The sequence below is a fragment of the Pleurodeles waltl genome, chromosome 3_1 (assembly GCF_031143425.1).
Source record: "Pleurodeles waltl isolate 20211129_DDA chromosome 3_1, aPleWal1.hap1.20221129, whole genome shotgun sequence".
NCBI classification, from domain to species: domain Eukaryota; kingdom Metazoa; phylum Chordata; class Amphibia; order Caudata; family Salamandridae; genus Pleurodeles; species Pleurodeles waltl.
Genome location: NC_090440.1, coordinates 828,084,732 through 828,106,726, shown reverse-complemented (window position 1 = coordinate 828,106,726; position 21,995 = coordinate 828,084,732). Strand labels below are relative to the sequence as shown.

Here is a 21,995-nt window from a genome sequence, read left to right as displayed (position 1 = left end):
GTCTACTTGCCTGATTATGAAGTTCCTGGGTTTGAAACATATATAAAAAAAATGTTTATTTTTCTAAATTGGTCTCTGATTTATTCTTTGAGTGTGTCTCATTTATTTCCCTGGTGAGTAAAACAAATGCTTAGCACTACCCTCTGATAAGCCTAACTGCTCATCAAAAACTATCCCAAAACAGAGCATTAGTCCTATCTACTTATGCCTCTGCAAACACGATTGGGGATCCACCGGACTCTCTGCACAGTGTACTTCATTTTAGTGCACTACATAGAGAGCCAGCATCCTGAAGTCAGCATCTGGGCCTCGTTCTTCGGAACCTGCGCCAGACCGGTTCAGCACCTTCCCAACTTTCCGGGAACCAGAGCAACCCCCACCGAAGTGAAAGAGTTCTATGTGGCCATGCGCCTCATTGTTGGGCAATCTGACCCCGTCAACGCAGCTTTGGGCCCGTGGAGTCTGAGGGGGCCCCTTCTGTTTCTGTACCCTTGGCTTAGGCCTCGGCTCCGATAGGCCCCCAAGGATCCAGTCCTGGATCCGGACCGACATTGGTCGTACCATCTTGCCGGTCCTGATGTCAACACTTCTGGCGCCCACTGGCAGCATCATCACCAGTGTCACCCCCAACTCGAGCTGGATGGGTGTCGCCCATTTCCGACACCTGCAGGAGCTTTTCCTCCTAGATCAGAGCCTCAGCCCTATCTGTTAGGCGTGGCCTCAGGAAGACTGGTAGGAGTTGCTGCACCCTTTAGAATACCAGCCCTATGAGGAGGAAATGGACTGGCTTGAGGGTTTGGGTGAGGCCAGTGGACTGGACACATTTGAAGAGACTGGTATTCTTTCTCTGCTACCATGGCTACAAAGGAGAGAGTTTCTTACGTGATGGTGATTAGGAGTGCAGCTGAGGTCATGGACCTTCAGTTACCCTCAATGACAGTCTAAACTAATCTCTTTACAGAGGTGCTGCAACTGGGAGCTTGCACATCTGAACCCCTTCTCCTGTTCAATGATGCCCTCACGGATGTTCTTTTTGGTGCCTTGCCCAAACCCAGAACAGGGGCTCCTGTGAATATGACAATTGCCCGCCACTGTTGCCCTGCCCAACCTTCCTCAGACAACACCCCACCCCTATGGTGGTCCAAGCTTCAACTTTCCACAGCGTGTTCCCTTCCACTCCCCCTTGATAGGGAATCCCAAGAGGCTCCACCCATTCGGGAAGGGGATGATTTCTTCCCCGAGCCTAGCATTGTGTTTTATGAATACGGCATGCATTTTGGGCCGTTATTCCCACACTCTGTGGGACATGGTTGTGCAAGTGCTGCAACAAGATCCAAGTGAGGCCCGGGCTATACTCTCTCAGGGTGTTGTTAATGGGAGTGAGAAAGCAAAGTTCACAATTTGTTGGAGGCTTGACAAGACCGACTCGCTAGGCACAGCGGTTACCACGACAATGGCCCTGAGGCGCCACACATGGTTGAGGACGTCTGGCTTTTTGGGGGATGTCCAAGCCTCACTTAAGGACATGCCCTTCGATAGCACTTGTCTCTTCAGAGATGAGGCATATTTGAGGTTTCTCAGGCAACGGCCAGGTGCATGGGCCTCACAGCAAACTCTTATCTCCCCCAATCTGCCATTGCTCCTTTCTTGGCTACGGAACGAGCTTCCAACCATGCCATTTTGCATCCAGCCACATTGCTGCGCATGCTGCCCAGCCTCTGCGTGGATGAGGGTGCTGTACCCACCGACCTTGTAGGTCTGGTGGCCAGTGATTTGGTCATTCTGCCTCCTTGCCCCCACATCTGCAGCAGACTCTAAACCCTCCTAGTCTGCCTCTTTACCACCACAGGCACCCAGATGGCGACAGGATTTGCCATCACCTGCCCCACTGGCAGTCTATCAAAGCGGACAGGTGGGTTTTGCAGATCATCTGAAGGGGCTGCTCTCTCCACTTCAAGACTGCATCTCCCACCATCTCACAGCCATATCATGTGTCCCTTCTCTGCGAGGAGGTCATGACTCTCTTGACCAGGGGAGCCATAGAGAGGGTTCTGATGCCAGACATAAGCTTTGGTTGTTATTCCCACTACTTTCTGGTTCCCAAAAAGGGCAAGGGTCTTCATCCTTTTGTAGGACCTGTGAGCCCTCAATCTCTGTCTCGAGAAGGAGAAATTCAAAATACTTGCATTGGTTTAGGTCTTGTCTGTCCTGGACCCAGGAGACTAGATGGTAGTGTTGGACTTGCAGGACATTTATTTTCCCATCCCCGTCCTGCCTGCCCACAGACGTTACCTGAGGTTCACGATCGTCCGCAAGCACTTTCAGTTCACCGTGCTTCCCTTTGGCCTTACCAGTGCCCCTCAGGTCACCAGGGGCAGTTACCAGTGCACCACGGTGATGGTGGGTGTTGAAGCTGAACTGCAGAGATCTGTGGTGTCACTCTTCCCCTATCTCGATGACTGTCTGTTGAAGGCGGGCTCACCCCAAGCTGTTGTCTCCCACCTCCAGACTACAGCGAACATTCTCCATTTGCTGGGGTTCACTATAAACTTGACGACACCCGCCTCCCTCTCAGAAGCACCTTTTCATCTGAGCTGTTCTGGATAGGGGGCAGTTTTGGGCTTATCTGCCCGAGCAGCGAGTCCAGGATATTTAGGCAATGATACCGATGTTTCATCTTCTATCCTGGATTTCGTAGAGACTGACTGAAGCTGTTGGGACTGATCGCCTCTTGCATCCTACTGGTGACATATGCCAGATGGCATATGCAGGCTCTGCAGAAGGACGTGAAGTTCCAGTGGGCGCAGCATCAGAGGAATCTCTCAGACATGGTCAAGATCACTGATGGAACTGCACAAGAACTGCAGTGGTGATTAGTGAACTGTGACTGGGTCAGAGGCAGATCCGTCTCCCTTCCCCAACCAGATCTGACAGTAGTGACAGATGCTTCACTCCTGGGATAGGGCGGCCATCTGGGAGAGGTGGAGATCAGAGGACTATTGCCTCCAGCGGAATCCAGGTGCCAAATCAATTTTTTGGAGCTCTGGGTGATCCAACTGTCATTGAAAGCCTTTCTACCCTCCATCAAGGGAAGGCTAGTGCATGTGTTCATTGACTACACCTCTGCTTTGTGGTAGTGCAACAAACAAGGCATGATGAGGTCAAAGTCTGGACATGGCTGAAAGAATAGGGAATATACTCTGTAGGTTCAACACCTGGCGGGTTTTCTGAATGCCAGAGCAGATAAACTCAGCCAAAGATACCTTGAGGATCACAAATGGCATTTCCATCTGGAGGTGGTGGAAGGTCTCTTTAAGCAGTGGGGAGAGCCTTCGTTGGACCTGTTCGCCTCCTCCAAGAACACGCAATGACAGCAGTTCTGTGCGCTGGAGTTTCCAAGGCGGCTCTTGCTCAGAGATGCTTTTTGTCTTCAGTGAAATTCAGGATTCCTGTGAGCCTTTCCGCAAATACCACTCCTTCCCCGAGTTCTCAAGAAGATCAGGAACAGCCGGACCCAAGTAATCCTTGTTGCTCCGGACTGGAATCCTGACCTGCTGTCCTCCGATCAGACTGCCCGTTCGGGAACATCTGTTGCAGCAGCGGGGAAGGGTTCTTCACCCGAACCTGTCCACTCTTCGCCATCTTACATGAAGATAGAGTGCAGCAGTTGACAGATTTTGACCTTCCTCCCGAAGTCTGTAATGTCATTTTGGCAGCTTGGCATCCCTCAACCAAAATGTTATACACCTGTTGAAATTTGTGGCATGGTGCACATACAAGTCTATTGATCCCCTTTCTGCCCCTCTGTTCTGAGGTTTTACTTTTCATTCTTTCCATTGACCAACAGGGCTCTGCCCTGGGCACTCTTAAGGGCAATTTATCTGCCATTCCTACTTTTTTGTGGTTCCCTGATCAACCATCGTTTTTTAAGACTTTTATTGTACATAGGTTCCTCAAAGGTCTTACTCATCTATCCCCTTTTTCCCCATTCATCATGCCTCAAAGGGATCTTAATTTGGTTCTTACTTTTTTGATGTGTGCTCCTTTTAAGCCCCTCCACAATTGTCACCTTAGGCTTCTCACTTTGAAAACAGCCTTCCTTATGGTAATTGCATCTATTCCTGCAGAGTGAGTGAGCTGCAGGCCTTATCATCTAAGCCGCCCTGCCTCTCTATATATCCTGAAAGAGTGATGCTTTGCACAAGGGCCTCTTTTCTGCCAAAAGTGGTCACATGTTTTCATGTACACCAGTCAGTCACCCTGCCTACTTTTTAACGTACCCTCCCCCCCACACCACTCTAAGGAAGAGGAGAAGCTCCACCTCCTGAACCCAAATAGAGTGTTGCCCTTCTTCCTTGATCGTACCTGTGAGTTCTGGGTGGACGTCCATCTCTTTGCGGATTATGTAGATGTGAAGAAAGATCACACAGTGCAGATACGAATAATCTCCTGGGTCATGCTCTGAATCTGGCCAAAAAGAAATCTGGGAAGTCTTGCAGGCTCATTCCACCAGTGCTGAAGCTGCGACCACTGCATTAGCATGCAGTGTTCCAGTCCTGGACTTCTGCCAGGCAGCAATCTGGGAATCTCTGCACACATTTACCAAACACTACTGTGAGAAGGATCTTCTCGTTTGAAATTGGTTCCCAGATCCACCTCCGGGGATGGTATTGCTAGGGTATCTATTCAGAGGTAAGGAATCTGAAGCTTGAAATCTCTGTCAGATGAACAAGTTACTTTCCTTCGATAACCCCTTATCTGGCAGAGACTATGGCCCTCATTACAACATTGGCAGTAAATGCCGCTTACCGCTGTGCTGATGGCCACCAACATACCGTGACCTCGGCAGTATACCGCTATGGGAATTATGACCCACACAGAGAAATCCACCACTATACCGTCACGCACACAAGTCCGCCAGACCAAAGGTCAGTGATAAACTGGCGGTACCAAAACCCACACCGTTACGCCAACAGAAACACGCCCACAACATCATGACCCACGAATCACTGCAGCGGTCATTCAACCATGGTAAACCATTGGCGGACACACCCCTGCGCTCAAAATACATGCACACTAACAAAACTAAGCCACCTTCCACAATTCAAGCTGCACACATCTGACACACATATACACACACCACACCCATACACCCAATTCAGTATAAAACACACACACACATTACCCACAACCCCTTACAACGAAAATAAATATTGCCAACTGATAGAGGGAGGCAAGCCAGGAGCACCCACTGAATCTGAGCCACATAACACCATCACCCATACACAATCCAGGCACCTCACAACAGACACCCGAGCACATCACCCCACACACCCTCACACATACCACTCACACTACACCCATGGTACCATAAAGACACCCCAGGTTCTCAGAGGAGGAGCTAAGAGTCATGGTGGAGGAAATCTGGGTAGAGCCATAGCTATTTGGATCACAGGTACAGCAGACGTCCATTGCTAGGAAGATGGAGCTATGGCGGAGGATCGTAGACAGGGTCAAAGCCGTGGGACAGCACCCATAAACAATGGATGACATCAGGAATAGGTGGAACGACCTACGGGGGAAGGTGCATTCTGTGGTTGCAAGACACCAGGTAGCTGTTCAGAGGACTGGCGGTGGACCCCCACCTCCTCCCCAACAACTGACAACATGGTAGGAGAAAGTCTTGGCGATCATGCATCCTGAAGGCCTCGCAGGAGTAGCTGGTAAGTGAAATCTTTACTACTTCCTCCCCCCCACCTGCATGCCATTACAAACTCCTACCCCTACCCTCACCCCCATCACTCCACCACCTCACATATACCCCACCATCACAACCCACCCATCCCAATACCAAGCCCAGCATGCAACACCAATGCATGGACCCCCATCACAGACCTGCATGGACACCCATCACCACATCATGCACACTAGTGACAATCACTTAGCCAAACCAAGCACAACTCACACAAGCCAAGGCTGCCTTGCTAATTACAACCATTGAGGGAAACATATCCATGCACAAGATGGGACATGCAGATACAATAATACTTCATTTACATCCCCACAGGACCCCCCACTCAACGTCACCGGAGAGGAGGTGCCAGCCACATCCAGTCCCCCCACAGAAGAGGCCCACAGTGATGACAGCAGCTCTGCACGCCTGGATCACGATGACCAACCTGGCCCATCAGGGACCACTGGACAGTCGGTTACCCAGCCACAGTCCCAAACCACCACAGAGCCTCAGGAAACACCAGCACAGCACAGCACCCACCCAGCGGGCCCATCCTTCTGTTCCCAGGACACGTCATTTAGCAGTGTGTCCACCACTATAGGGACCCCAGGCAACCCCACAAACACAGTACGATCAGAGAGGGAGGCAGTGGCACACCAATGGGCCCCTGACGCTAGCCCTCCACCTCTGCCAGCGCTAGTGGACAGGAAGCCCCGCCACAGGACCAATAGGCCACCAGCACCTCACCCCCCGCAGAAGAAGTACCCCCCGCAAATGGTCCCTGAGATCCAGGCACAAGCCAGAGAACATTGCCAAGACCCCCGCCAGGAAATAAGACTCTCCTGATTGTCACCCTTATGTCCCACTCTGTCACCATGTACACCTTGAACTGCCATTGCTCCCCTTCCTATGCCCCCTTGGACAATGCACCTTTGATACAAATAAACTGGACTCTACCTTGGACTTTCCTCCATCAGCAACCCAGTCCATTGCAATACCCCCTCCACTTATTAGCACATAAACACCCTTTGAACAAATTCCAGTATGGAATCTGTGGATTATATGACAAATGTATTAGTTTCACAAACTGTAAACTTTGCATTTCTAATCTACTGTAATATTAACATAGGTATAACCTGTAGTGGGCAGCAGTAAACACACCAGGAGCCAGAGTGGGGCTCAGAGATCTGAAAATAAAGATGCCAAAGGGTACAGTAAGTGGCCACAGAAATAGGGAAATCAGGCTGCCATGTTCAATGTCAAACACAAAACTGCAATGGAAGGTGCAATTAGTGTCTTACCTGTGTGTCACTGGAAGTACTGTTGAATGAGTGTACTTCTGTTGTCCACATCTTCTTCCTCTGCCTCCTCTTCATCACTGTCCACAGGCTCCCCGCTGCCACACAACCATCTCCAGCCTCATCCTCCAGCAGAAAAGGCACCTGGCGTCTCAAGGCCAGGTTGTGCAACATGCAATAATGATCTGGCACCCCTTCTTGGGTAAGTAGTACAGGGATCCACCTGTCAGATGGCGGCACCGGAATCTGGCCTTCAGGAGGCCAAAGGTTCTCTCAGTGATCCTCCTTGTTCGCCCATGTGCCTCATTGTAACGTTCCTCTGCCCTTGTCCTGGCATTCCTCAGTGGGGTCAGTGGCCATGAAAGGTTGGGGTAACCATAGTCACCTGCAAATATTGAGGGATACCTGTTAGCCAGACACTCATCCTTAGGGCCACACCCATATACCTACATCAACTGGGTGGGGACCATGGACTTGCCTATTAGCCACACCCGGTGCCTCTGGAGTTGAGACATCACAAATGGAATGCTGCTATTCCTCAAGATAAAGGCATCATGCACAGAGCCAGGATACTTGGCATTGACATGGGAGATGTACTGGTCCACCAAACACCCCAACTGCACATTCAGAGAGTCAAAGCTTTTTCTATTCCTGAACACTTGTTCATTTCTCCAGGGGGGCTATGTTGGGGAGGGGGGGGGGGTGAATGCAATATGTGTACCATCAATGGCACCAATGATGTTGGGGATATGTCCCACTGCATAAAAGTCAAGCCTTCACTGTGGCCGAATCCTCCACCTGGGGAATACGATGTAGCTGCGCATGTGTTTCAGCAGGGCAGACAACACTCTGGTCAGCACATTGGAGAACATTGGCTGAGACATCCCTGATGCCATGGCCACTGTCGCTTGGAAGGAACCACTTGCCAGGAAATGGAGCACTGACAGGACCTGCACTAGAGGGGGGATACCTGTGGGCTGGCGGATAACTGAAATCGGGTCTGGCTCCAGTTCTTGGATTGTGGCCCTATCAAGTCTGTAGGTCAGGATAATGTGCCTGTCTTCCATCGTCACCAGGGGTCTGTCCACGGGGGGGGATGTCTCCATCTCCTATTCATCCTCAGCGGTTGAACTCTAGGGTGAAAAACGGTGAGCAGAGGGTCATATTCACAGATTTCTTCCTTTACAGAAACAGTATGTGAACTCGATAATCAGAGCCAGTGTCTGCTGTGACTCAGTTAGGTGCCATGGCCTGTGCCCCCTGAAATGGTGGCTGCCTGACCTGTGAGGAGAGACAAGTGGAAATTAGGTAATTCCACTGGCGTTGTGCGCCGCTGCGGTCGACGGTTGATGACCGCCGCGTAACTTCGCATTGGTTATCATTGGGCCCTATGGGTTCCAGGAGCCAATGGCGATGTACGCCGGCGGTGATGGTACGCACCGCCGGGGACGTGACCGCCATTTTCTATCTGTTCACTCACTACCTGACCTTCAACAGGAGAGGACCTACACTGAAAGTGCTGCTGTGACCTGTGTCTGGAAGCGACAATGGCTCGAGTGTCTGGGGAAAGGGCCCCCGCCTTCACTTCGGAGGAGTTGGAGAGACTGGTGGATGGGGTCCTACCCTAGTACACTTTACTCTATGGTCCTCCAGACAAACAGGTGAATACCCTGTGAGCATGATGCGTGGAGCATGAATGTATGGATTGCTGTGTATGTGTGTAAGCCTCGTGTGTGGGGAGGTGTCTGAGGGGTCCTAGGCAGAGTGCTGTATGTCTGGTGGTCAATGTTTGTGCGTAAGGGGATGGGAGGTATATGGTGGGCCAGGAGTGTAACAGGCCGGACGGTATGACTCATACCTTATTCTATACATATTTTTCTGCAGGTCAGCGCCCATCAGAAAAAGGGTATTTGGCATGCCATCACCAAGTAGGTGCGGACCCTGGGGGTCTTTGACAGGCGGAGCACCCACTGCTGCAAACAGTGGGAGGACCTACGCCGCTGGGCAAGGAAGACGGCGGAGGCCCAGCTGGGGCTGGCCTCCCAACGAGGAAGGAGTGCCCGTCGTACCCTGACCCCCCTGATGTTCCGCATCCTGGCAGTGGTCTATCCGGAATTGGATGGGCGCTTGAATGCATCACAGCAGATACAAGAAGGTGAGTACAGATTCAGAATCATGACTTTGTGCGCATTAAGGTTTTACCTGGGTGGGGGATGTGGGATGTGGGCTGTGGGTGCCCATAGGCCAGGGTGAACATGGCTGGGTAGGTCCCATGTTGGACACACTCTGAAGCACTCCAACCCCAATAGTGTTAGTGGGCATCTACTACTGGGCAGGGTCCTGTGGGTTTCAGGTGTGCAGCTAATGGTGTTAGGCATTGTACCCCATGGGCTGGTGACTAGCATTGTAACTGGTAATACATGGCCTAGTGCATAGGGCTGATCCCTGTGTGTTGTGTACTCCAACGGTAGTGTTGTTGCTGGCATTGACCAAGTGTATCCTCTGTCTCTTCCCCCCCCTCCCCCCCTTCTTGTTTTGTCACCCTGTCCTTGTGTGCATTAGCATCATCTGGTGGAGGAGCAGAGGCACCGGCGACGGAGGGAGCTGCATTCCACATGGGCCTGGAGGCCGAATCCACCGACAGTGAAGGGCACCAGTGGGACGGAGGGCAAGGGGAGCACCACGACAGACACATGAGGGGACACTACCGGCAGCGACTCCTCAACAGATGGAAGCTCCCTGGCGGTGGCAGACTCCTCTGTGCCCACCCCAACAACAGGTACAGCCGCCACCTCCGAATCAGGAACGCCTTCCCAGCAGCCCCTCAGCGTGTTTCCCGTGCCCGCTCACCAAGAAGGGTGGGCATCTCCTTCGCCCCAGGCACCTCAGGCCCTGCCCCAGTCAGCTCTGCTGTCCTCAGTGAGGAGGCTATTGACCTCCTGCGATCCCTCACTGTTAGGCAGTCAACCATACTGAATGCCATCCAGGGTGTAGCCGGGAATTTGCAACAAACAAATGCATGCCTGGAGGGCATTCACTCTGGCGTGGTTGCCCAGCAGAGAGCATTCCAGGCTCTGGCCTCCGCACTGATAGCAGCCATTGTCCCTGTCTCCAGCCTCCAACTTCCTCTACCCAGTCCCAGTCCCAATCCCCTCAACCCCAGCCTATCCCAAGCACACCTTCAGACCAGAAATCACCCAAATGAACACACAGAAGTGGCTCAGGCAAACACAAGCACCACACTTCATCTCACAGGCACTCACAAGCACCATCCCCATACAGACAGACACACCAACATCCACTGCCTCCACTGTGTCCCCCTTCTCCTCCTCCCCCACCCCCCACCCAGTAGCGTCTCCACTCACACCTGCATGCACTACATCCTCATCCACTACCTCCATCACCAGCACGCCTATCACTACAAGCCCCTCACTGGCAGTCACCACTCCCACATCCGTGCACACGTCCCCTGTGTCCTCTCCCACTGTGTCTGTGACCCCTCCTCTCAAAGTACACAAACGCAAGCACACACCCACCCAACAGGCATCCACCTCACAACAGCATCCAGCCCATGCACCTGCACCCAAACACAGCAGACTGACAACTCCTACAACCACTCCCTCCACTCACAAACCTTCACCCTCTTCCCGCCCCAGTGTCCCTAAGAAGCTTTTCCTCACCACCATTGACCTATTGTCTCGAACCCAGCCCAGCACCTCAGCCACCCAGTCCACGGCCACTGTGGTTTCTGCAGCTGTGAGAGGCTCCAAGAAGGCACCCGTCAGCCCAGCCAGTGTGCCACCAACACCTGCCAAGGCCAAGAAGGGTCCGCCACCGGGCGAGGGCAAGAAGGGGACAGCATCCAGCAAGGGGAAGGAGGCACAACCAGCCATCAAGGCCAAGCCTGATAGAAGCAAGGAGGCACCACCATCTGCCAAGGGCAGAAAAGAGCACAGAACACCAGCCATGGCACTTCAGCTGTCCGAGGCTGCAGGTGAAGGCCTGGAGGCTACCACCACAACTGCCAGCATCACCACCTGCACCGCGGCCAGCACCGCGGCCAGCAGCATCACTGTCAGCAGCAGCAGCCCCAGTGGGCAGCCGTCCGAGGCTGCAGGTAAAGGCCTGGTGGCTACCACCACAACTGCCAGCACTGCCACCTGCAGCGCAACTGGCATACACTGAGCAGCCGTCACCATCGGAGAGCAGTCTGTAGTGGTAACTACATGGGCTGCAGTGCATCCTGGCCCCTGCAAAAACTGTTGTGATGACACCCAGGTGAGAGACTGTGACCTTGCACTCCAAAAGATCTGCATCACAGGATGCAATGCCCCCTCCAGAACCAGTGAAAGAAGGCATCCACTCAGCCTCTCCTTGCCAGGATGAAGCACACTGGGCACAAGGCCCCCTCTAGAACCAGTGGAAGAAGGCATCTACTCAGCCCCTCCTTGCCAGGATGAAGCACATTGGGCACAAAGCCCCCTCCAGAACCAGTTGAGAAGTCATCCACTTGGGAGACTGTGGCCTTGCACTCCCCAGGAGCAAGCAGTGGGCAAACCACCCACTAGAGAGACAGTGGCTTTGCACTCCCCAGAGCAAGCAGTGGGCGACCCACCCACTTGAGAGACTGTGGCTTTGCACTCCCCAGGAGCAAGCAGTGGGCAAACCACCCACTTGAGAGACTGTGGCGTTGCACTCCCCAGGAGCAAGCAGTAGGCAAACCACCAACTAGAGAGACTGTGGACTTCCACTCCCCAGGACCAAGCATTGGGCACACCACCCACTAGAGAGACTGTGGCTTTGCACTCCCCAGGTCCAAGCAGTGGCCATGGAGCCCCTCCAGGAGCAGTGGCGTTGTACCATCTTCCGACTGAGGTGCCCCCCATTCCCCCTCCCCCTGAGGTGCCTGTGTGTTTTCGACCTGATGTCCCTGCAGTGTTCTCTCCGTATTGAGGCAGGAGATAAGTGTGGCCTTGGCCTGTGTGTTTTGGCCCAGTGGGCCACGGACAATTTTTAAGTGGGCATTGTCTCTCCTTTTGTATATATTGTACATACTGTTTTTTCTTTATGGACGTATATTTCTAAGTATTACTAATATTACACTAATTTTACTCCATTCCTTTTGACTTTGCGTTATTCCAGAGGGTTATGGGGTGTATATGTAATGTTGCTGCATGTGTTTGTCAGGTGTAGACTGAAGTTTGAATGGACTTGGTACAATGTTCCAACACAGTATTAATCAGAGTTGTTGCATAATATTTCATCAAGCACATGATCACTATGGTAACTTTTTACTTTTTTCCTTCAGTTATCCAGTAAAGAGAGAAAATTATTTTGGGGATCCTAAAATGGTACTCTTTTTCCCTGCATGACCATAGTGAAGGGTCAGGCCTGCCAGGCCCTAAATACTTAGCAGCAGAGATATTTCATGTGTTATGCTCCGAAGATTAAAGCTCTAACTGTGTGGATTGTGTTCACTGTTTATTTTTACAATTAGTCTTCTCAGAAACCCATTCCTGTGGACCTGTCTACCCAATGAACTTGGGGCAGAGCAGCTACGTTACCTTTCCCATTTATGACTCCTGTGGCCACTTGTCATTCTGATCTGCAATTTAATTGTCTAGTAAGAGTCCCAATTTGCTACCATGTGCTACTTTATTGTTTTTATCTGAATGTGTTACCTTATTCACTGGCTCTTCTGTAATGCTTTTGTTTCTCATGAAGTCCACTAGCTAGATTGACAGCAGTCATATTCTGTAAGGGATGATATCAAAGAGTTAAGTACCTAAAATTTAGCACAATGTTTCTTAGATGTAGTAATCTTCCGTGCAGATTCAGAAGTGCCCTTTCCTCTAAATTGTTTCTCCATTATTTCTTACATTTGAAAGAAATTGATGTGCTCTAAACTTTCATTTTTTAAATAGATTGATTGAATCAAGTTTGGGAAGTATGGCCACTAAGTTCAACTTCTTCATTCATAACCTTGCACAGTTGCGTTCATCAGGACTGCATAGCAACAACGAGCCCATCCTTTCATTCTCTCCCAAAACGTACTCGCTAAAGCAAGATGGACGAATAATGGAAGTCTCTGTTTTTACGTATCAGAAGCGATACAGCCCAGACAAGCATTATGTAAGTGTTGGTCTATCTAATTGTAGTAATCGTGATGCTTTTCCTCTTTAATTAGTTCCTACATGTTCATACGCTTGTTGAAATTGATCATTTTTTATCAATAATAATTAACAGAAACCATGAGCTTGACTAGGATATTGAATGCTAGCCTCTTTCGATGTTATTATAACTCTACCTTTTATAATTTGCTGACGTGTTTTCTCACTCATATATTTAAATCCCCATGTTAATACAGTCATGTTTTCCATGTTTCACCCATCTTTAAAAGATGGAACATATGTTGAAACACTAATACTTTGGTCGTGCACTCAAAAATTACTGTAACCCCGAATGCACCCAAAATTCTCAAGGGTCTAGCTTATCACTTAAAAAAAATAAAAAACTTTTTATTGATGTCATATAACAAATAAACAATATAAACAGTACTTTGGGAAACATCTATGAACTCACCTGTAAACAGAAAATAAAAAATTTGCATTCCCCGTTTCCTTGTCTCTATTGGTAACGTTTCCCTAGCCAGAAAGCAGCCAGCTAAGGACTTGGCCTACCATTCATGGCAAACAGTTTACCCACCCTTCCATCTCCATGCTTAGCTGGTAAGCTACCTCTCCATTGTGTCCAAGTTCTTTCAAGCAGCTTATACATGGTAGGTGTTCATTGATAGGTTGTCATTTCCCTGATGCCCAAGACTGCAGTTTTGGCCATTAAATCTACATGCAGGCTCTGCAGAAAGCTCCCTTCCCCAAGGCCCATACATTTTTTATCAAAGCCCAATAGAATATTGGACAATATTGACTCCTTTCCACCAGACCTCATACAGGTTAATACAGGCATAAGTCACATGACCCTTAGTTTGGATGTATTGTAATAAATACTGTGCACTGGTTTCAGTTAAAAGCGTCTGAGACTTGACCATAAGACAACTTTTCTTGTGTGCATCAAGGCAGACTCCCATTCCTTGGCTCATTACTTTTGAGACACCTAAACACATGTGACAGTCAGTTTTGTTGACATAAAAGCCTATCCATTGTTTTCGCTCACATCAGCTTGAGGGAGTAACTTTTTTGAGTAAAACAAAAATGGCATCCACAAAATTGTTCATACCTTTAAAATGTATATTTATATTGAAATGTTGGTAGCCTATGATTTCCTTGCAGAATCTTCAACAGTAACGTCACCTTAGATTCTGTGATCCCTCCCAGGGCAGCTTGTGTTGTGACTCCTCTAACATCCAGTAGTGAGCTCTATTGAGTGCAGCAAAATAGAGATTTTTTTTCTGCCACAGAAATATATATATTCAGCATGTGCACTTTTAAGCTTAAGTGCCCTTGTGTCACAATCAGACTCTCTGATTTGTGCAGGTTAACACAAAATCATAAATCCTCACTAACTCCCCCATCTCTTCTGTCCAAGAGAGTACTGGATCAGTGAAGGTTAGCAAGACATCATCGACAAATGTGGTCCCCTTGAAGACCTCTTGACCTAGGCCAACCTCTCAATGTTACTGTTCTCTCTAATACTTTACAGAAAATGCTCCTCAACCAGCGTATAAAAGGGTTGGGAGTGGGCAGGCCTGTTTTGTGTCTCTCTATCTCAGCAGAACTTGTTTACCTCCTGTTCAGGTAGAACTTTGCTGAGTGTTGCAGCTCTTGAATCGCCAATCGAGTCCAACAATTTGCAGCACATTCATCATAAAACTGAAGTCTGCCTGGTCACTTTTTCAGCATCAAAGGGGGCAGAATAGCTTCCCTCTCCTTTTGTTCCCACTACCCAGAAGCTGTTAAGCTATTTTGTAATATTGCTTATGCTGTACACTTTCAATGAAACCCACTTTATCCGCATTCATCAAGAAAGCCCCAGGTTTCTCATGAGGATTTTCATGCCCAGACTAAGTAAAGATGTTGAGCAACAGGAAGTGCAGAATTTGGCTTCCTTCCGAGGTTTAGAGGTCACCAATATTGTTACCTCAGTCATATTTGTTTCAATATTTAACCTTGATGTAGATTCCACAGATAATAATTAAACACATAGGGTTGGGGGTCCCTATAGTAGATTTTAATATTCACTTTCCAGTCCCTCACTTTCCCTACCCATAGTGCCAGTACATCCCTGCACTCAACCAAACAGCACTGTCTTAAAGATCTCTGGCAAAGAGCCCCCTCGAGGGGTCTGTTAGACATTGCATCGCCGGTCCCACGAGGAGCAGGCCCAAGGATGAAGCATGACACCCAATTGGGTGTGTGAGGGCCCTTGCTTCTACTAATACAAGTTCCTAGATTGACCTGAGTCCCTTTTTGGGCTCCTAGTTGGAACTCTTTGCTTCAGAACTGTGTACTTTTATTTAATGTTTAAAGATATTGCTAACCAAGTTTTAATATGATTGCCAATATCTATCCTAAATGAAAAACTGTATGGTTTGTTGAATCACTGTAAATATTAGGTGGAAATACTTCATACCTGCTTAGTAAAAAAAAAAATGATTGAGTGGCATTTCATCAGTACCGTAAAAAAAGTTCCTAATCTTCACTCGGGAAGAGTAATGATACTCTACAAAGCTGTGTAATCCCACATGAATATGTAGTGAATCTTACACTATCATGTATGTGTTCATGTAATAGGTGACCTGAAAAAAGAAGAAAGCAGCAAAATAAAACATATGTATAAACACTTAAGAGGATGATCTCTTTGCTTACAAATAGGGTTCACATGCACATCCGGAAGATTGGTGTGATGTGCTCAAAAAGACACTCCAAACTCTCCAAACTCATGCTCTCTTATCTGTCTTAGAATGTGTGGGACACACCTGGAAGCACCACACACGATAAATCTGACATAATGGAGAGGATCTTACCCTCCTACAGAATTGAAAAGGCCCCCTGGTGATTGTGGTCGATGCAGCTTCAGCTTTTCTAATGACAAACCCCAATCTATTTATTAGAGCCAATTGTATACTATTGCATAGTAAAAAATAAGATGGTAGTAGGCCTTTTTGAAAAAGCTCCCGCCATCCCTACCAGATAGCATTTGAAAAAAGCTCCCACCCAGAAAATGTGAAATTGATTTTCAAAAGTTACTACTACGTGACATAGTTGTGGAAAATGAGGTAAGCTAACTGGACCAAACTATGGAAAATAAATGCCAAGGCATCACCAGTTAACACTTGAAAACGCTCCAGCCAAGAATATGGGATGATGAATTATCAAGAGTTACTGCTACACAATTTAGTTGTGGAAAACAAAGTAAGCAAATGTGGGCAAAAAAAAAAAGAAGAAGAAATAGGTTTTTAAATCCTCCCACCAAAACATCAATGCAGAATAATGCATGGGGGGGGGGGTCAAAATGTCCAGGGTGAGTTTGAGTAAGGAAGCAGCAGCAGAAGCAGCTGGTATCCTCATCTACGGTACCCATGATCCCGGAAGTGACCATAACAGTTTTGAGTCCGGTTTTTTAAATCACTGGATATTTTAGAGTTTTCCTTGCAATAAAGAAATTGTAGAAAGCTCTCAGGAATGACTAGAGCTTTAGCTGGTGCGTTATATTTATAGGTTTTATTGTTTAAGTGTTGGAATCATGACAAAGTAAGAGAAAGCAAGATAAGAACAAAAGAAAATTGCTCCAGCAATGCTGCCCCAAATGCAGTTTCAAAAGCAGTCGCACTTTCAACTCTTATTCAGTCCTTCCCAGGAAAACCGATTCCTCTTGGTCATGTGTCTTTAAGAGTTGGCAGACTCGGGTTTGTAAACATTAGGCAACACAAAGAAAAGCTCACTTTGAGACACTGTTCTTTTTCTTTAGGGAAATACACCGTGACCAACACCTTAGTGTTTTTTGTACAGAGTGACTGACTTGTGGAGGGAGCTTTTTCTTCCTTTTTCGTACCCTCCTGTAGGAAACCGGCCCCTTGTTTGCAGTACCCCCACCATTGCCTGATATCTGATCCTAACTTCACTGAGTGTGTGCTGGAATCCTGCTGGCCAGGCCTCAACACCTATGTTTTTTCCCTAAAACTGTATGATTGGTTTCCCAGTTGTCACACCCCTGGCACACAGCTGAGTCCCTTGTAAAAGGTAACAATTTTACCAAGGGCTCGTGGCCAGGGAGGGTCCAGAGGGCTGCAGCATGTATTGTGCCACCCTAAGCGACCCCTCTCCAAACACATGTACACAGCCATTGCTGGGTTGTTTGTGTTGGTGGGGAGAGAAAGTTAGAAAGTGCACTATACCACAGATGAGGGCATAGCTGCAGGAGCAATATCTTCCTACAGTGTCTAAGTCCATTCCTAGACATTATAGGTGCAGTGTGGCCATATTAAGGACATGAGTTAGAATTTTGTCATTAGGAACTCCACAGCTCCATGATGGCTTCACTGAAGACTAGGACATTTGGTATCAAACCTCTCAGCACAATAAACCCACACTGATTTTAAATAAATGTTAAAGATGCCCCATGTATTTTACCCAACTCTTAAGTGCAGAGCTGACCAATCTGTGCCAGCCTGCCGCTATGGTGAGAGCCTTTGTGATCTCTGGGTTCAGGTTCAAAGCCTGGTCCGTGTGGAGCTGCGTCACACCTCCCCCTTTGCAGGAACTGCAACATTTGGTGGTGAGCCTCAAAGGCTCAGACCTCCTGTCACAGTACCCCAGGGCACTCCAGCTAGTGGAGATGCCCACTCCCCCCCGGACCAGACCCCACTTTTGGCAGCAGGTCCGGTGGGAAAATTAGGTAAAACAAAGAGGTGTGACCACTACAGCAAGGACCACCCCCTAAGGTGTCCAGAGCTGACGTGACCCCCTCCTTGCAGAATCCCCCATCTTGATTTGGAGGACAGGGACCAGTAGGGATAGGAGTGTGCCACACTCAGTGACAGTAGCATAGGCTACTGCTCTCTGATTCCTGTAATCTAGTATTTAGGGGCACCCCTGAACCTTGCTCAACAGATTTGTGGTGACCTCAAGAAGAAAGGAGGAGGACTGCTAAGACCCGAACCCAGCAGTGGAGATTCTAGACGTCAACTGACTTGGCCCCAGCTCTGCTGGCCTGTTTGCAACATCTTTGTGACCCACGTGGTTACCTCATTGAAAGCATTGGGATCCTGATGTTTTGTTTGCACCCTGCACCTGGCTTACCCCTATGCTACTGAGGGTGTGTGTTTGGGGCTGAGCTGTGACCCCCTCCCCCAGTGCTGACCTGAAACCGCTGGTACTTACCTGCAATCTGTTTTCTACCAAGTCCCCCCAGTCCTCCTAGGATTCCTTTGAAAATCCGACACCAACTTTGACGCCAGTAACCAGCTGGTCTGTGTTGCTGGTGGTGCACTTTTGGGGTCAACTTGAGCTTTGATCTGTGGACATCCTAACCCCTAAAGACTGGATTTTTAAGTTGTGTACTTACCTGTTAAATGAGCTAACACTCCCCCACCCCCCGACTTTGACTCCCATTGAAAAATTGCACTGTCAACTTTTGAAATTACTTGTAAACCGCTTTATCTGCAAAACCCAAACAAAGTACATTTGATACATATGCTTGATACTCACTTAAAACTGTACTTACCTGCTACAAAGATCTTTTGATTATGTAAATAAACTGACAAAATATATAGTTTTGCTAGATAAAAACAAGCCTGGAGTTAGTAATTTAATTTGCCTCATTTCTTGACTGTGCGTACAAGAGATGCTTTGTACTGCCCTCTGATAAGCCTAACTGCTCAACCACACTACCACAAAAGAGAGCATTAGTATTAACTACTTTAGCCTCTGTCAAGCCTCTGGGGAACCCATAGACTCTGTACACACCATACCTGATTTTGGTATGGTATATACAAAGCCAACTTCCTACACCACTAACCTCCCTGAGCTCAATTATTTCTCATGTATTTTACTTCCCTACCAGTAATATAAAAAAAAAAGAAAATACAATGGAGGGACGTGCCTCTGACCACAGCTCTGTGACAGAGCTGTAGTGTTCTGGACCCTCTAGCCTCCAACTTCTGGGTGGTCAGTTCATTCTCCCCACTGCTCTCTTTCTCCTGCCTTAACTTCATCTGCAGCTCTGGTGTCCTATCAGCATTTCCTGGATCTTCCTCCTCTTCGGCTCCTCTGCTCTCTGTTTTCAGCCGTTCTGGTTGTTCATCAGCACTTCACTGGTCTTCTTCCACCTCTTCTCTTCCGCTTTCCATCTCCAACAGTTCTAATTGTTTGTCCGCTCCTTCTCCGTCAATCGCACTTCTCTCACCCACCACCCTCCTTTTCCAGCATAGTCTTTCATCGTGATTGGTGATGATGCTGCACCCACTAGAGCTCTCCCTGCCAGCTCAGCTGGGCTTACTTTGACGGCCGGGTTGGAAGATGAACAACCAACCTCACAGTACCCCACTTCCTTGAGTGGCTGATCAGGCCCGTCTGTCACAGGTTCTCTGGAGAGGTAGTCTAAATTGGTCTGTAGGCAACCTGGTTGATATTGCGCCTGGAATAAAAAAGGTTGTAAGGCCAGGAATCAGAATTACATGCAAGAGTTTGAATCCTTATTCCTGGCCAGCCAGACCAGTGGGTTATGGTCTGTTAGCAAGGTGAATGTGTGCCCCAAGAGATAATATTGAAGGGCTTCTACAGACCGCTTAATCGCAAGACATTCTTTTTCTATAGTCTGATATTGTTGTTCTCGCGGAAGGAGTTTAAGACTGATATATACTCTAGGGTGAAGATTTCCTTAAGTGTTTGCTTGGGACAGGACAGCCCCTAGGCCTCTGCCAGAGGCATCGGTTTGTAATACAAAGGGTAGCTGGAAGTCAGGACAGGCCAAAACAAGTTCCTCACAAAGGCAAACCTTTAACCCATCAAAACTCTCCTGCTGTTGCACTGATCAGACCTGTATCTTGGCAGTAAAGTGGTTTTGAAACAAATTAGTTAGGGAAGCCGCTAACTCCGAAAACCATGGTAGTACCCCACTAATCCCAAAAAGGAACAGACATCTTTTTTTGGTAGTTGGGGGATATGTTTCTGATAGCCTCCACTTTCTCTGCTTGATGGCTTATAGTGCCAGCATGGATCTGGTAGCGTAGATATTTCATAGAGTCAGTGACAAGGGTGCGTTTATGTAAATTGGCTGTCAGGCCAGCTCCCTGGAGAGTGGACAAGACAGCGGACAAATGCTGGAGGTGCTCTGTCCAGGAGGAACTAAATATGACAATATAGGCCCTCATTACGACCTTGCCGGGCGGTGCCAGGCGGGCGCTAACGCAGCCACACCCCCGCTGCGGCCATTTGCAGATCCCCGTTGGCCGCAACACAGGAGCCGGCTCCAAATGGAGCCGGTGGTGTTGCAGCCGTGCGACGGGTGCAGTTGCACCCGTTGCGCTTTTAGCAGACAGTGAAAAGCTGCACGGGGCCCTGTCAGGGGGCCCCGCGACTCCCCGTACCGCCAGCCTTTTCAGGAAAAGGCTGGCAGTAGGGGGACTCGTAATCCCCTGCTAGCGGCGCTGCCCTGGCGGATTACTACCGCCGGGGCCATTGTGGTGGGAAAACGCCGGCCCCGGCGGTGCGACCGCGGTGCTTCCGCCGCAGTCGTAATGACCTGGGAAGCACCGCCAGCCTGTTGGCAGTGCTTCCGTCATTACAGCCCTGGCGGTCTTGTAACGCCAGGGTTGTAATGACCCCCATAGTCTAAATATGCAGGCACGTACACTCGGTGGGATGTCAGGATCCTATTGTTTAGTCTTTGGAAAGTGGAAGGGGCTCCGTGCAAACCAAAGGGTAGTACTTTATATTGATACACACCTGACCGGGTAGAAAAGACAGTTTTTCCCTATCCAGTCTTTGTCAGCTCATCTACCATAGGCAATGGGGTATGTGTTAAATTTTGAGATACTGTTAAACTGTCGGAAGCCTATACAGAAACTCAGGGACACATCTGGTTTTGGCACCAGAACGATGGGGGAACACTGGGCACTAGTTCAGGGCTCAATAATCCCATCTTGTAACATCTTAGCTATTTCTTCTTCGACTGCTACTAACCTAGCTGTGGGAATGCAGTAAGGTTTTAATCTCACAAACTTACCTCCTTCAGTAAGTATCTTACGTTAAACAAGATTTGTCTATCTTGTTTACCGGAAAATAGCTCAGGGAACCGCTGTAGTAGGGCAGGTAATTCCTTTTTTAGTATAGATTGATTTTAGAGCCAATGTCTGTGTTTCCTATCTCACCCTTTCTTGCAACGGGAAAAAAGGTCTATCTTCAATGGTTCTGAGTCAGTGTTAAAAAGAGCCTGTCTTCTGCTGGGACTCTGGTTGTTCCCACTCCTTGAACAAGTTTATGTGGTAGATCTGTCCTTTTTCTTCTTTTTTTTTTGTGGTTCTGCAACCCTGCTTTTAAAAAAAATAAAAAGATTTTTTTTTTACAGTTATTCTCATTTCTTCCCACAAACCTGCACACTGTTTTTTAAGTCTGACACTAATAAATTATGGCCTTCGTCCTCTTCTTCCTACTGCTCAGCAGCATTGCCTAAGAGGGCATAAGGCTGTCTTCCTTAGCAATAGTTTAAACGGTGAAAACGCGGTGGAACTTTGCTAATTTTTTATTTGACTAACAGGGCCAAAGGTAGCTTTTTTGTGCAGTCTCTCCTGCTGTAACAAACCAGTTTTCTAAAAATAATTTTAATGGTTCATGTGTACCTCTCCACCAGTCCATTGGATGGTAGACGAAGGACACATCTGCTGTATCCCTAGGACTTTGCATACGTGTGGCATGAGATGGGACATAAAGTCTAAGTATTTTTCTTTTTGTTATGGGCGAAAGAAGTTGTTAGGTGGTTTACAAAAGAGGGTGCACTGGTCAGAA

The 21,995-nt window shown here is 48.4% G+C and overlaps 1 protein-coding gene across 1 annotated transcript in view; it reads left to right on the top strand.

The window, feature by feature from the left end:
- The window catches only part of PIK3C2A (phosphatidylinositol-4-phosphate 3-kinase catalytic subunit type 2 alpha), an 852,450-nt gene that overhangs the window by 714,796 nt on the left and 115,659 nt on the right, over positions 1-21,995 (top strand). The window contains 1 exon segment of the mRNA XM_069223730.1: positions 12,957-13,164. Within this exon segment, the coding sequence (XP_069079831.1) occupies positions 12,957-13,164 (208 nt within the window).